Source organism: Vidua macroura, chromosome 5 (genome assembly GCF_024509145.1).
Source record: "Vidua macroura isolate BioBank_ID:100142 chromosome 5, ASM2450914v1, whole genome shotgun sequence".
NCBI classification, from domain to species: Eukaryota; Metazoa; Chordata; class Aves; order Passeriformes; family Viduidae; genus Vidua; species Vidua macroura.
In genome coordinates, this window is record NC_071575.1 from 35,269,964 (window position 1) to 35,286,614 (window position 16,651).

At 38.8% G+C, this 16,651-nt stretch overlaps 1 protein-coding gene across 4 annotated transcripts in view; it reads right to left on the bottom strand.

Annotated features, from left to right (window-relative positions):
- SYT1 (synaptotagmin 1) overlaps positions 1-16,651 on the bottom strand; it is a 334,147-nt gene that overhangs the window by 79,424 nt on the left and 238,072 nt on the right. For all 4 annotated transcript variants that reach the window (XM_053978182.1, XM_053978183.1, XM_053978180.1 and 1 more), the window contains one exon: positions 8,764-8,948. In XM_053978182.1, the coding sequence (XP_053834157.1) occupies positions 8,764-8,948 (185 nt within the window). The remainder of the gene's footprint in view (positions 1-8,763; positions 8,949-16,651) is intronic.

Sequence of the window (16,651 nt, forward strand, 5' to 3'; positions counted from 1 at the left end):
TACGAGTGGTTTTGCAGCCTCCTCTTTTCTCCTGAGTTGTTAAAGAAAATGCCTGATTTTCAATTCTTTTGAAACTCCACACTCTGTAGCGGGTTTTTATACTTCCTGGCTTTTTTCTCCCTCCCATTCCCCTAGCTGACAAAATCCTCTCTCTGGTGATACTGCATCCTGACACTGCAAACATCCCTTGCTTTCAGCTCAGCTCCACCAAAAGCCCTGCACCTTGTCACTAGGCTTGCCCCACTACTATCAACCATGAACCACAAAAGAGATTCTGGGGCTTTAAACAACTTTACTTTAATCGCTCCCCAAAGTATGTGCAGAAAATGACATAGTCTGCAAGGGCAGTTGCTCTGCTGACTGCCTCCAGATTTCACGTGTGCAGAAGCTTCAGGACAGCAAGGTGGTAGGAGACTCCTGTAACAAAGCTGCTGGGGGAGCAAGTTTACTTGCTTGCCTCTGTACTGAGAGGCAGAGGCCACAATCATGACTGAGTCACGTCTTGTTAATGACCAGTTTATGTTGCAAACCATTTAAAAAGCAAAGTGTCTTTCACTTTTGTATATAAAGAAATGCTTTCGTTAACAGAACTTTTAAGGTTCCTTCTGTTTATGGGGTGGCCTACAGACTCACTTTTAAGGAAACAAGTTACCATTAAGCAAGAAGGAGAGACATTGGGAAGCAAAACAAAACACTGACAGCAGCCTGTAAGTTTGTTTGCTGCATGGTGCATGCTGCTGTACTGATTTCCATCTCCACCTGCCCCTCCATCATTTCTTTTGGAATGGTGAAGGGAATATTGTTTTAATGTTTGAATGATGCCCAGTCCTCAGGCTTGTGCAATGCTGGTGAGCTGAAAAAAGAAAACAGGAAGATTTTGTAGCAAAAATGTTCTGTGCTGTGTCCAACAATGAATTTATTGGAAAGGCAATTTTTACTCCACTAGAAATGACTGCTTTTCCACTAATGGTGGTACACATCTCATCATTATCTTCCTCATTCAAGAACACCATAATTCTGATCTGGCCAATTTTTATCCCAAGGGAAAACAAAAGCCTTTAAAAGTTCCCATCTGGTTCCCTATAACAAAGCAGACAAGCCTGCAATAGTAACATGTTCCCTATCACAGTCCCTCAGAAGGAAAAGCAACATTTCATTCATTCAGCATCTGCTTTCTCTCCATGAATTAATTTAAAGAGCATGTTGTGCCTGGGTTTCCAGTGGCTACGCCAGGCTTTGGTCATTGTGAAATCTAGTTTGCCATTACTGCTGTAAGAATGTTGGCCTCACATGCCAGCAGTGGGCCACACTGATGCACACAATGAGAAAAACCCTGCTGGGTTCAGCATGCGATGTCTTGACTTGCTTGATTACTCCCTTGCTCGTTATCCAGCTTTTAAATGGTCTTCGTTGGGTATTGAAAAGGTTTTCTTTCTTTAGGAGCTCTATGACATGAGGTTATCATGTTCAGCTTAAGCATTTGCTGAGTAGTTTGGGTACTAAAATACCAACTTAATCTGGTGCAACAGAAAAATACAGAAAATGCTGCAGGTGTTCAGTGTAAAATATGAATACATTCATTTAAGTTGGAGCTGTTAAGCTCACAAATCAATCTTTTTTTGATGTTTTATAAACCCCTATAGCCAGTGTTTATAGGCTGAAAAAAGATGAAGCTGATCTCAGATCTGGGAGCCTATTTTGGAAGTTCATCCCATGGGTCAGGGTCTGCTTTGAAAGCAGGGCCCATGTGTGTGAACTAAAAGTAGCAGGCACTCCTGCAAGCATGCACGCTGCTGTGCTCTGCCCCACCTGCCATATGGCAGGCAGCGCTCGCCTGCACTGAGCAGCAGGCTGTGAGTGGGAGGCAGCTTCAGGCTGCTTGGCCAGTGCATGCTGCTCCATCAATTGTTCTTCATCCTCCCCAAATGAATGGCAATGAGCCAGATGGAAGCATGCTTTGGGACAGATCTGGCTCCTTGACCTGGAAGGACCACTCAGAGTACTACATTTATTTGTGTTTGGAAAATCTGTCATACTACATAATTAGGACTATGTGTATTTGATACCGAAAATTAATTTAAATATACCTAGACACGATTTACTGAGTGCCACTTTGATCTATGGAGAAAAGGTTGGCATAGACCTGTTCTACTGGCTTAGTTCCATAAAAAGAGATTAAGATAATCATCTGACCATCTTATAAAAAGGAAGTATCTGATATTCTCATGTTTGAAGGCTGTTTGCTATTCATATTCACTATTTATCAATTTGTAAAGAGTAAATACCCTTGCTTAAAAAGAAAATTATTAGATATTCCCAAATATTTCATTTTTGTTTTAATTTTTTAAAAACATACACCTCATTAATATGAACTGCTGTTCTTGTAGATTATGTATACCCACTAATTTCAGACATAGTGTAGGAGTCTAGCTCTCCATACAGTCTGTGGATATAGGTAAATGTCTTGAGAGTGTGATTCAAGTAATTTAATTTAAGGACTAATTGCATACTTCCTAAATGCCACTCATTAGGAACTTGCAGACTCTGGTCTTGAATAAAGAACTTAAATTTGGTCTGTTAATCAAGAAAATGCAAAAAACATCCTTGAAAATGGAAGCTTCCAGTGGTAAGACCTTCAATACAGAAAACAAGACATGTAAAAGAATTAGTAGGATCTGCATCTTCATGTCCCCCTAACAGTACAGTAGGTTAAAATAGAAGTAACAAATTAATTACTTTACAGGAAAAAATAGCTTAACAAAGAAGGAAAACAAACTCAGGAAGCATGCAAAGCAGGGTCCTATCTTTTCTTGGAAGTGACTGAGAGGAAGATACAGGAATGCAAATAAGCCCAGTCTTGAGTCTCACAGCTATTGCTTCCATATTTTCAGGCTTCTGAAGTCTAATATAAATCTAAATTCCAAAAGAGTTTTACAGAAAACCTATTTGCAGAACACAAACACGCATCTATAACATTTTATCTTCATAAACATGTTATGCACATTTTTCAGGAAGTTTTATGCACACTGCATAGTTGTCTTTGAGGCAGGTGAAAAAGCAGGACAACTGGTCAAGGCTGAGATTGAATGAATGTACAAACAGTACTCAGTTAATCCATTTTGACTGCCACAGTAAACTTACTGGGCTTGTTTTCTCTGAAGACTCATCTCCAGTATTTTTGACTAACCCTCTCCACTGTAGTGGCTCTGCAGCACATCATCTTTCTGAGTGTGAATTAGGATGTCTCACTGCATTGTGGATAAGCCACAGTGAGCATTCACACCACCATGGGTGGAAGATGACAACAAATGGGAACTGGCATGCTAACATCAAGATAGGTAGCACTGTGGAATAAACACCTCACTATTCTCTAGGCACTCAAATGGGAAAACAAACAAGCATGTAACCAAATATTGCAGAAGAAAAGACCACTGCCAGCAACAGAGCTCCTGTCCCCCAGAAAAATCCTCTTGGATTTTTTTTCTGGTAATAAAGGCTTCAGTTGTTTCAAATGAAATCCAGGCTCTCTACTTTTCAGTGTGGATTATCCTGACTTCATGTGGGCTATTGTCTTCATGCTGCCAGGTCAATGCACTCTGGAATATTTCAGGGCACCTAACACTAAATATCTTGTTCCTTCAGTATTTTATCTGCATGAAGGCAAGGGTGTTGGATGATCAACAGCTAGAATCGTAAGGTGAATCAGTCTAAAAAAAACATCGTATGTTGAAGTTCGGCTGGGTGCAATTGCAGCTCTCACTGTCATGTCACTTTACTACACCTGCTATTCAGAGAGGAACATTAATCAGAATATTCTGATTAAGTTAGTACATAACCCCAATGTAAAAGGAAGACCTATGTAAAGGAAAAACAAATGTACAGAGAAGTCAAGTGGCTGACTGAAGGACACAGTAAGTCAATAGCAGAGCCAAGAATATACTACCCATACTCCAGGCTCTAGTACATACATCTAATACCAAATCTCCTGTTTCACCTAACACACACATTGTAAGCAAAAAAATTCTTTACTAGTTACAGTGTTTTAGCCTGATGGAATTATTAAATCTCCTTTTCTACAAATGCTTTGTGACCTCATAAAATGTTCAGACCACAACAATTATTCTCCAAGTAATAGGGCTAAACTTAGTAAGTTCTCAGTGGTGCTGTTCATGAATGATTTCATTTATTCCTTTTCTTAGCCCAAGGCTGAGCTTAATCAAGAATTTTGCTGTACCAATACATTAAATCCAGACATAATAAATCTGAAGCTATTACACCATCTCTGAAACAGTCTTCAGGGCCTTTTTTTTTTTGCCCCCTCAAAGAAAAAAGTACTGGGAGCCACCAGGGGCATTAGTAGAGATTGAAAGTTAGGAAGATGAAAACCATGATGGGAAAATCTCACAAAAAGACTAGTGCCAGTTGTCACTAGGTTGCACCAACAGAAATCTGTACTAAGACCACTTAAGAAACTTTGATATGGAACACTAAGAATTTAATACCTGAGCACTGTACTGAGATGATGTGAGAGCCCACAGCAAGTTTCATGAGGTAGCAGTCAATTTAGCAACACTTAGAAACTAAGATATTAAAAATATGTATTGCTTCTGTCTACTTTTGATATAGTGACATTTATACAAAAAGGAAATATAAATAGCAAGTTATTTTTATGTGTCCATCAATTTTAAACTTGAGCTTTCTGGTACAGTTTGACTTAATATTTTAACTATAGAAAGAATGACAACCTCTCTTCTTCTGCCCTCCTCCAGCTTCCCCAAATATATATCCAACCAAAAAATACCCAATCAATTTAGTTCAGCCTCTTGATGTGTGTATCAAAGCTACTACATGTCCATCTCTGCTAAGGAGACAGAGCTGTCAGGAGACTATGCATGAGAGCTTAAGACTAGGTGCGTCCAAATAGCAAAATAAACCTACCGCAAGTGACAATCCAGAACAGTCATGAGACACAACATTGACAAGGAGGACATAGGAGGAAGAAATAAAAATTAAAACATCCACGCACAAACATTAGTAGAAAACATGGAGAAATGACCTTTTTTACAGGTGTACACTCATTAACAATTCTGCCTTCCCTAGAAGGAATCTAATCCTCCCAGTGGCCTTTGGTAGAGCTGTATACTCAGCTTGAAAAAGTAAGCCTTATCTGCAATGGAAATGGGTCTCAATACTGAAAACCTAAACTTATCTTCAACTCATCTCCCATTCCACTTCAGCTACATCTTTTGATAATCTTCATATAAATACAATTTCTCTTTTGAATTGTGTTTAGGGAAGTGGATATTCTGAAGCAGAAATATTCTAAAAGAGACAAAAAATTTATTCCCCTTTCTGTAATATCTAGCTATCAGTGTGTGACTTTTGAGCTGACTGTGACTCTATTTCAAAAGGATCTTCAACTATGCCAAGTTACATGGCTCTAGAATGATTTGGCATAGATAGGCAAGAATAAAAGTAGTTCAGAAGTTCTCCTCAACAAAAAAAAATCCAGACTAAGATAAAAAATTTTATTTCCAGGAGCTGTAGCTTTCAATTTACCAAATGGCACTCTCTTCCAGCTTCATATGCCTAGGGAACTAGGATCCTGCAAGATGCCACGTGACTAGCAACTGCTATTATCATTTTTAGCTGAAGGCAGAAGTAATTACCACTTGCAGGCTCAGGCCTAACAATGACTGAAGTAGGTTTTTCAGTTTTTGAAAACATTAGTACTATATGTTGCCCTTTATAATGGCATTAGATTTACATCTTACTCTTCAATTACTTTTTTTAACAATTTGCTTCTTTGAAGCTCTAAAAGGCATTCTTATTATTCCCCTTTCTGTTTTATGCCAGAGCCTCTAAAATGCTTCAATTCTCTTAACTGAAGTACACTACATTTAGCATTGCCTTGAATTCAGCTAGGTATATTAAAACCTGCACTGGTAAGTCAAGACTAACTGTTAGAATAAAAACCATATCATACACAAAAAATATGACAGCCAAAATGTTGCATTAGGAATCAAGTTGGCAAAAGTTACTGAATGCCAAGGACTTAAAAATCTGTACACTGTCAGACTGCTAGAAATGAATTTAAGGTGCTAATTTAAGAACCTTTCAGCCTGGGTTTGAAATCCCAGACAGTGAGGAGAGATAGCTGGAGCGTTGGTAATCTACTTATTAAAGGTCTGACATTTACATCAACTGTGAATCTACCCTCCTTAGGTTTAACTGTGCAAAACAAAACATGCTAGTTAAATCCCAAAATATACAGGCAAATGTAGGTTTAAATAACTATACCAAGTATTTTGAATGGAATAATCTTAAAATACCTATCTGTGCAACATTTCAAAGTTTGAGCTCTTTTTATAGACAAAAGATGCAGGATTTAGCTTTTTATCAAATTTTCCCATTAAAAAGATACAAATGGAGCTCAATATTAATAAAATAATGTAGTTTCGCATTTCAAATACTTATTTTCCAATAATCCATGGTCATTTATCCAGGTCCTAATGAATATAATTAAAAACACTTAATAATACATTGTAAATACAACAAAGGCCTTACATAATATGGAACAAATTAAACATAAATATCAATAAACAAATTGCACATTTTTTATCCTATGACAAAGTATTAGGTTTGTTATCATTAGCAGGACATAACAAAGTTCTCCAGAAAATTTTCCATCAGCATAATCAAAGCAGTTCTTCCAAATTATTCTGGGTTCAATGGGAGAGCTAGTTTACAGTAGCCTAGGATAAGCCTTCTATACATTGAAGGGGAAATATCTCACAATTTCTTAATATTAATACCTCAGAACAAAGTCTATAAATCAAATACAGGGATGAATGCTAAATCAAAGTGCTTTAAGAGAAGGAGTTTGTTTCATATTCATCATATGGAGAAAAAAAACAGCAGCATAATATCTTCTTCAAAGGAGAACTCAAAATTTCTGCTCTGATGTTTCTTGAGCTCAGTCTCACTAATCTCTCTAACCTTGGAATATCTCCATCTACATTAGTGATTTTGTGTACTGAGGATGTTTTTCTCAGGTGTGAATTTGTCTTGTGTTGGTGCCACACACTCCAGTACACCAGTGTAGCACACAAAGCACTGTATCTCCAGGAGGAACCAAGGTTGAAACTGTGCACTAGTGCAGTATCTAAAGTACTCCACTTGCAATGGGGATGTAAAGGTCTCCAGCAATTGCTCTTTGTCCTCTTGTCTCTGAAACTGGAAATAGCTTGGATAACTCTACACTTATCCATTATTTTCCTCCCCTTATCTGTGCTCCTTTCTGACTCCTCTCATGTGATCTATAGCAGCTGGTCATCAGACTTGTAAGACTTCCTCACCCTCACTTCCTGATCTTGCTCTTCCCCTTCTACATCCTATGTGCCTGGAAAAGCATGCTAACCTGTTCCAGGACTCTAAAGACTGGCTGATGAGCTGGCTGGTCCATCACTGAGCAGTGGCATTTCACCACTTTTCTGGACTGGGCCATCTGCCTCTTAAGCTACCATGCTTTAAGATTCTTTTCTTGGATCTTGTCCCTGACCAGCTGGCCCTAGTTCTTGGGTTTCCAGCTCTGACTTGTATTTCTGATCAACCTGCCTTCAGCTCAGCTTTCTTCCATGCTAGATCCCAACTTGTGAAATCATCTCATTAATCCTGAACATGCTTTTATTCTCTCTTTTTGACTGGGTAATCACTCTTGTGCTGCTCTAGCTCAACTTCCCCAGGAGTCTTGGGAACACAGACTTGACTATGCAATATCTTTAAAGTTATTTGCTTCTACTTATGAGGGTTTGCAAAGCAATTCTCTAAATTTCTTTAGTCCTTCCTTTTTGAAAAATCTAGCCCTTTGTCTTCTTAGCTTAGGAAATCTCTGAGCTTTGAGGACAAATAGATACTTCATGTTTATTTCCTCATTCTGCTGCTTATTCCTAACAGTTTGCTCCAGGAAGAGTAGTACTAAAATCCCATGAATAAAAAGCTTTGTTTTTTCTCAGGAAGGTATTAGTTGAGTTTGTGACCCTTAGTATTAAGCCCTGTGACCTCTGCTTCACTTCCACCAAGTAGTTCTGAAGGACAAGCTTTTCTGCCCTTATGAAAACTATGCTCCTCTCGAAGGGTATAATATTAAACTTCTCCAAGTTACTCAGTTGACTTACAGCTCCAAGTATGGCCTGTTATCTTTAATCTTCTCCTCTCTAGAACAAAATGAATTCTCCAAACATCACTGTATTGAATGTCCCTGTGGTTTTCCTTTTTCATTATTTCCTGTTGCTTCTGACTCTCGTTTTTGCCTCTATACTATTGTTTCATTCTCAGCTGAACTTTTGTGTAAAAAGAAATCTAGAGTTCACAACTACTTTTCTTTATCATATAATCTCAGAAATACTGCTAGTAAGATAGATAAAGATACATAAACACTGGTCTCGAAAAAAAGTACAGTGAAAATCACACCCAGCTACTCCATTTTTGAAGCAAGCAGGATACTCTTGATAAACCCGCCCCTTAAGGATGACTCACTATATGCCTGCTCATGTGTTTTTAGCAGAACAGGGAAATTGGCTGGCTGCTTCAACAGTGATGCCACACCCAGGTTCATCCCTTGTGATACCACTGAGAAGATGCTCAATCAGTCCACTCTTCACAGAGCCACTACTGAGACAACAAGCACAGCTTTTTCTAGACACATCAAAGAGAAACCTTCAAATGCAACCCAAAAGTTCAAGAAACAGAGAGGTACTTTACCTGGTCTTTCATGCTTTTCCCTAAATCTTTAACATCTTTCATGTTAATAGCATTCTTCCCCCCCTTCTCCTTTCCCTTCTTCTTGTTCTTCTTTTTGAATAAGCATTTCTTACAGAGACAAAAGCAGCAGGTGAGGATTAATAGGACTGCAACTATGGCTATGGCTATTAAGGCCCAAGGTGGCACTAGAAGAGAAAAAGACACACACACAAAAAGAAGGTGGTAAACTGTTAGTAGGGTTAAATTTAGAAACAAGCACATTTCTCTCACAGCTAAGCCTTTTTCAATGAAAATGCCTTGCAGAAATACCTCAGATCCTTTCTAAAATATCCTGTCATCATTTATATATTTCTCCCAACTGAGCATTTGTCCATACAAAGCAAATTTAACACATCTATCTATATACAAGCCTGGTGACACATATCAAACTCACCTGCAGCTATTTTGATTCATCAATCATCTGAAAAGAGTATATCCAAAATATTTACACTGCGCAATCTGTAAAATGCTCGGCACATTTAAGCAATTACTTGTTTCTTTCTTTAATCATCTCCCCAACCCACCTGGCATTGTGGCTGAATCGGGTGGAACTGACTGGAAATTTCCCTTTTCTGGAATGGTGTCTGATCTAAGCAGTCAGTTCTAATGAACAGCCCTTTTCCTCTGCCCACTGCTGCACTTGACAAATTCGCAGATTCCTTGCAATAGCTGCAGGTCAAGGTCACCAGTGAAGACTGACCAAGGATAGAGGGCTGTCCAATCCACGGGCATTTGCCCTATCTGGCATCATGCCCTTAACACTAGCAAAGTTTCAGCACACAGCTGTATTCTCACCTATACTCTCCTATAAACAGAAGATTGTGTTACATTTTTTCATTAAGTTCAGGCTGCAGGACATGGCTGAAGCATGAATAAATAAGAGAACACTTACTAGCATAAAATGTCCTTGTTAAAGATCAAAATTTTTGGAAAAAAGCAATTAAGATGACACATAAACACAAGTACTCCAGAAGGCAATTATCTTCACCCAAATCAGCTTTAATGACTACTGATTCCCACATTTAAGCAGAACACCTGACAAAATTTTAAATCTTGTGAACTGTCATTTTCTAAAAATCTTGAAATGCACTCAGTTGGTCTGCAAGATACTCAGTACATTACCTAAAGGTCTCTAAGATGATACAGAGCTACAGAGCCAAGCCAAAAAGTGAATCAAATTTGACATGTTGATGTCAGTGAATCACAAAAGGGAATGGACAGTATAAATAGAGAAAATGAATTGCCTAAAGGAGCTAAGAGGAGTGCAAAGCTTAGTCACTGGAACTTCCACTACAAATTACCAGTTCAGGAAGATCACAGAGCATCTACACCTTCCTTACTCTATATTTAATGAACTTCTTTTCTAACTTTTATTCAAACAATCCTAATGACAGATAAAAATGTAGGAGAATAGTTAAATATTTCTGTAATATTTTTGTGCCTCCAATTGTTCATTAAATGCAGCTGCTATAAAAGGAAAGCTGTACCATATGTAGAACAAATGAGAACTGATTACTAAACAAATGAATGGTAAGACACAAATGGTGAACAGATTAACAGCTGTTTATGGGATGTATTTTATGAAGTCAGCAGCAGCAATTCTGCAGTTATAATTGCATTAGATCTGCATTTATCACAACTTAAAATCTGTATTTCATGCATTAGTATGTAATTTTGTCTTCAAATCTGGTGTAGTACCATTTTGTAACACAACTGACTCTTTTACATTTTTTTTCACTCAGCACTCAGAAATGTAAACCTTCATCTTTCACAAGAACTATGTGCTCTACTCAAATTCTAAACTTCACGTGTACTTAGTCTGAAACAGCATTTACCTAACACTGTATCTAAGAAAATCCACAGAAGTTATAACAAAAGGAAATGAATGATGTTCTCAAATTTATCAGCTTTTTGTTTCATTGATTTGTCAGCAGTGCCTGAAGCATGAATATGGGGAGTAGCAACAATATGGCAGCAGGATGCAACTCTGTGAGGTAAGAGAAGAGGAACACATCAAGTGAAGGTAAACTGTGAGAATCAATGGGTTGAGGAGACAGGGAATGTAGGACAAACACATATGCATCCCACAGATGAAAAAGCTTGAGTAGGTAGTGAATTCAAGTGACTTTGTGCTGAAAATGTTCTATCAGGTGGTATTCTGGCACTGCAGTCTTGGTTCTCTGAAGCATGAACAATGTAGGGTACCTTGGGGAACATTTGAAAGACTTGTAGATACCTCAGCTTCTTTTTTGCAATGTGTTGTCTGCTCTCATCTGTTTGTAATTTAATTTCAACCAATAGCTCTCATGATGCAATTAAATGATCATTGAATTAATATCTGGGACACCTAGAGTTATGCAGAATTCCTTACTTATCTCTTCGGAAAAAATATGCTTCCTTTTTTTATTACATAAAGCATAAGTACTAAAGTAAAAAAAAAATTGAGGCAGTACAAAATTTGGACATTTACAAAACCACTGTAAAATTCAAAATCAAAAAGGAATGTATTTTTCCCAATAGAAGTGTACTATCTCTGTCAAGGAAATGGCTCATTTGAACACTGTTGTCGACAGAGATTGCCCAGTCAATGGATGTAAATAATAGATTTAAGACAAGTTAAAGACAATAGATTTAAAACCAGATACAGTTATCATTGGCTTTGAAGAGATGTTTATTTCCTTTCAAAAACATGATACAAATATTTTAAAATGTTAATAATTTTACATAACATTGACAAAATTTTCCAGAATTACTAAAGACTTTGAGAGTTTTTCTACTTGTGCTCCCCAATTTATGATGCTGCCAGAGGAGCCTTAAATTTGGAAAAAGATAAGGTTTCAAAAGCTACCTTTCTATAAAGTGATCTCCAGATGGACAGACTGAAGTCACTAGTCAATTTGGAAGACTCAAATCTGCAGCCTTTTTTGGTTTTTGGCTGCTGTTTACCAACTGTGACTAGTATCTATAAAAATCTTATCAACAGTGTAAGACATTTCTTTTTATGCAGCGGCTCATACTGAAGATCCATATTGATTGATTTCAGTTGGACTTCACCCATGCTTATACCAGATTTTCAAAGAATTATATTTTACCAGTGGACAACAGTAGGAACCTACAGTTTGAAGATTACCTCCATCCATGTTGTACCAGTTTGACCAGGCTTAGCAGTTTGAAACCACAGGAGGTCTCTGGACATGAACCACTGAATAAAAGACCTCTGTGGCAGATGAAGCAGGGTGGGTGACTTGGAAAATGCAGATCATGACCCATGCAGATCAAGGTGTAAGGGAGCCAGAAGCTTCTTGTACAACTTGTCTTACCGACTGCCTGCACAAGGGGGTGCTTTGAAACAAGCAATACTTACCCACCCAACCAAGTAAAAGCTATTGGTTTAAGGATAATTAATATGTGTGTAAACTTTCTGGTGTTTCAGTGCTATTTTCTTTGTTCTACTCCTCTGGGAAAATACAGAATACTTATTTTGAAGAAGCTGTCATGAATGTCTTAGTGATTTGGTAATTCTACAAAGCTCTTAAAGACAAATCTATTAGAGGGGATTTGCTGAGTAGCAGTTAGTAAATAAGATCTTGAATTAGTGTTATTGATCCAATCCAGAGTATGCTCTAGCACTTTAGTCAGAAATGCAGGAATGAAGCCTATTTGCAAAAGGAGAATGTAGAGAAAAAGAAACACATGGCTTACCTGTGCAATAGCAGGGCACTGAAAGGAGTAAACTCTAGGAATGTGTTGAATCAGGGCATTTTGAGTACCAATTTTGCATACTTCACCCATGCTGAACAACAGTCAGACATGGATGCAGATAAATGTGAGCTCTCTTATCCCTCTCTGTTGCTTCCTTCCACTGATGCCAGCCAGAGTTGTGTGCATATTATCGGTCATTTGACGCAGTTGATACATTTCACAAATAAAGCAGCTGTGATGCTCCTAGATTACCATTTTAGTTTGGGCTTAGGAGTCTGCTTACAAGGCTTATCTCCAGACCATACCCATAGGCCATGCATGCTTGTACTCATGTTCTGCAGCGATTGTGAGGGCACAATGGACACAGTGGGAATACATGCTCCCAGAGGTCACGCAGTGATGCTCCAACTGCAAAAGGCAATTTGCCCATGAGAGTGAACCTAATCCAAAGCACTGCCCCTACAAACCTCGAGTCCTCAGGACTGACTGCTTCATTTCACTGACTTGCTTCTACTGAGCTGCACTAGGTACAGCTTCTTTCCCCAACCTGTCCTTTATTCTTGGTCCTTTGAGCATGCTAGATTCTAAGGGAAGGATGTATTACTGAGTTACTCAATATGAGCTACAAATTTTGTCCTTTATATAAAGACATCCTTACTTGGCTTTACACAAAATACATGGAGAGTTACAGGCCTCGGGTCTAAAACTGACATTTCTGTTAGATGATCTAAAATTATCAAATGCCTTGGAGGACATCTGACTGCAGAGGAAAGACTTTAAGGGGGAAGTCACAAAATGTGTAATAGCATAGAAGTGCTGCAGTCTGGGAAAGAGAATAAAATCCTTAATCCTAATGATTTTCTTCCCTTTCTGAGTGCAATGTCAGAGGAAACTTTACTAACTTAGAACACAAATAGAAGGAAGGTAAATGAAGAACTGAAGAGAAGAGCTGAATTAAAAAGTGAAGACTCCCAATACTGTTCACCAAAAATTCCCAGTTAAGCAGCCCCATTTAAACTGTGACAGCAAAGGACTACCAGATGATGGCAGCTTCCATATTATTCAGGCCCACAGCATGTTGGAATTAACAAATAGTAATAATTTATGTTTCAGAGGGGGCATGATGCTTAACAGGAAGCTGCAACTGCCAAATAGCTGTATGTGAAGCACATTGCTGTAATCTAAAATTCTGGTAGCCTGAACATGGGCTCACTGGCAGTTTTAGTTTATGAAACCATAGTTTTTTCTTAGGTTTTTGCATTTACAGCTTCTAATCAGGGAGGAAATTCCATATATAGCCATATTCAGACTTTTTGTATAGAAATTCCTCAGGGACCATGTTCTGGAAATCAATTTGACATTCTTCAGAAGTTACTTACAGAAAATGTCCTGAAAACAAGGACCCAGGTAAAAGATACCACTACTATAGTAGAAGGAATACAAAGGTGATCAATGCAAAGAAAAGAAAATGCTGAGACACAGTAAAATGACTCAAGAAAGACAAAAAGTGAAAATATATACTTGCATATACTGGTGATTTAAATACTAGCATTCAAAACACTAGCATTCAGGCTTATACAACTACATTTCCACCCCAGACACTCTTCTGTGTGACTTCTTGTTTTAATAGCATGCTTGCAAAATATTACTTTCACTTTCTTACATTCACTGTAACATCTTTTTTTTTCTGTTTAAAGTTCACGCTGCTACCTTTGACCCATCACTATTTAGAACCATTACTAAATAACTTAATGAATGCACTCATGCTCGTATTTCTCCCCTTTACTTTTTGAGCATGTGCAGTTGCATAAAACTTTCCCTGTAAGTAGTTTATAGTTAAAGCCTTAACTCTGCTAAAAGAGGTATGTTCTGACAGTGAAAGATCCCCACAAAAAATAACAGTCCCTGGAAGTGCACTGATCAGATGAGTTCACTGACTGAATACACCCCTGCCTATAGCTTTTTAGACATTATCATGTAAAATTATGCAAAATTTCTATGATCGAATATTCCATTCTTTGCAAATAAACCCACACTGAATTTAGCAGTAATCCTTGATACAAATTAAGCCAAGGTGCTTGGGCTGTTTGAGAATATGATGTGCCTATTGTATGCTCAAAATCTGAAAGTCAAAATGCATAAAAGAACTAAGATATTTACCTGAGGGCAAAACCACACCTACTATTGTAATCTGAAGGTCGTTTGTGTTTATTACTGCTGGTATTAATTCACCTTTTACAGCATGTGATATGTTCTGTCAAAGTAAAACACAATTACCCAACACTGTATCTTCTTCCCGCAGAGCACAACTATTTGTCTGTGTTCCTCCCTCCCTCTTTAATCTCTCCTCCAGTTCCTCACTGCTCAGTCTCATCAACTCCTCTGCCCCTCGTCTCTGGAGACACATGAGGGAGAAAGCAAGAGAAAGTAAGAGAGTTCAGATGAGGCAGGATGGTGAAGCAGCCAGAGGGAGGAAATAAACCTGCTGAGATGTCTCCTCCTTGAACGAAGTACCTCAGAGGTTGGCCTTCAAAGGCCTTCAAGCTTAAATGTCAGGTTTCATCTGTATAAATATTACAATGAAAATAGCTCCTGCTAACCTCCACATTTCCCTCCACTCCCAATCAAAATGAGACAGAATAAGAGCAGAAGAGCGTTAGCACAGCCCCGTGCTCTGCTGGCTCTGTCGCTGTTGCTTGGGGCTGCTCTCTTGGGTTCATTTTCAGCTCAACCAAGACACCACCTCTTTGTTGGCCATATGGCTCCTCAGCAAGGTCCCTCCTGTGGTCTATGGCACCAGGCTGCCCTTCTCAGCAGTGCCATGCTTCTGCAGGGATGTCAGCTATCCTCCTACCCTTTCACAGCTTTCAGCCCTCCTGCAGGCTCCTGCTTCCCACGTCCTCCAGCAAATACAGCAAGTTCTTTCATTGCCCTCTATGAAAGATGATACACTGCTCCTGGAACACAATGACCCACAGGAGACACCAGCAGCCCAGCTTCCTGCTGCATAGCATGTCCCTTGGGAATGACTGTAATGCTGGCCAGTGTGACAAATACAATAGCCCCCTTTCCAGCAAAACCTCTAGGTCATTTCATACAGAAAACAGTGTAGGGAAAGGAATGACTTTGGGGAAAGATGTTTTCTAATCCAGTAGGGTGGCTGTAGCCAGGCAAGGGTCGGTCTCTACTCCCAGGTGACCAGTGACAGGATGAGAGGACACAGCCTCAAGCTGCACCAGGGTTAGATATCAGAAAAAAATTCTTCACAGGAAGAGTGAAGAAGTCAGCATTGGAATGGGCTGCACAGGGAGGTGGTTGAGTCACCATCCCTGGAGGTGTTTAAAAAAGACTTGATGAGGCACTGAGGCACTCAGGGCCATGGTTTAGCTGATAAGGTAATGCTGGGTCACAGGTCAGACTCAGTGATCTCAGAGGTCTTTTCCAATCTAGTTTACTCTGTGATTCTGTGAGATAATATTTTTCGAATGATTATTCTTATTGGCTCATATATCTGTTGCCACAAAACTTAAAAAAAAAAAAAAAAAAGAGCTCAGGATCTAGAAAATTACTAGAGACAGTGCTGGGGCACCCTGAGCAGCTGGGAAAGATGAAGAAGGCTGGGGCCTCCAACCATACCTGGAAGCCAGAGAAGTTTGCTGTGTACTCTTCAAAAACAATGTACTTGTAACAGCTGAGGCCAAATACTTCCTTGAGAAGGGACAAAATAATCCATAAGGCTAATATTCAGCTATGACAAACAAATATGTAGAAGTCTGAGATGACTGCTTTCCATCATGTGAACAGTTCTGTTTTGTGGTTAAAATGATGCCTTAAGTTTTAGCTTTCATATTATCCAGGTTCTGTACTGCATTAGTATATAACTCTGAACTTCATATGAAGTGTTAGCAAGTTGTCCTCACAGTTTAGTCAGACATAACAATCCTTTTCCAGCCTAAGAACCAAGAACACCATTGCAGCTTCAGGCCCAAAAGTTATAAACAACAGTGAATTGAGAGGAGCAATCTGGGAGGATGGGACTTCATAACCTGAAGCTGTGATTGGACAATTAACCCCAATATGTAAATGGCCCAAAACTTATAAAAGTGTAAAAACTAATCACCTGTCATCCATCTTGGTGGACAGGCTC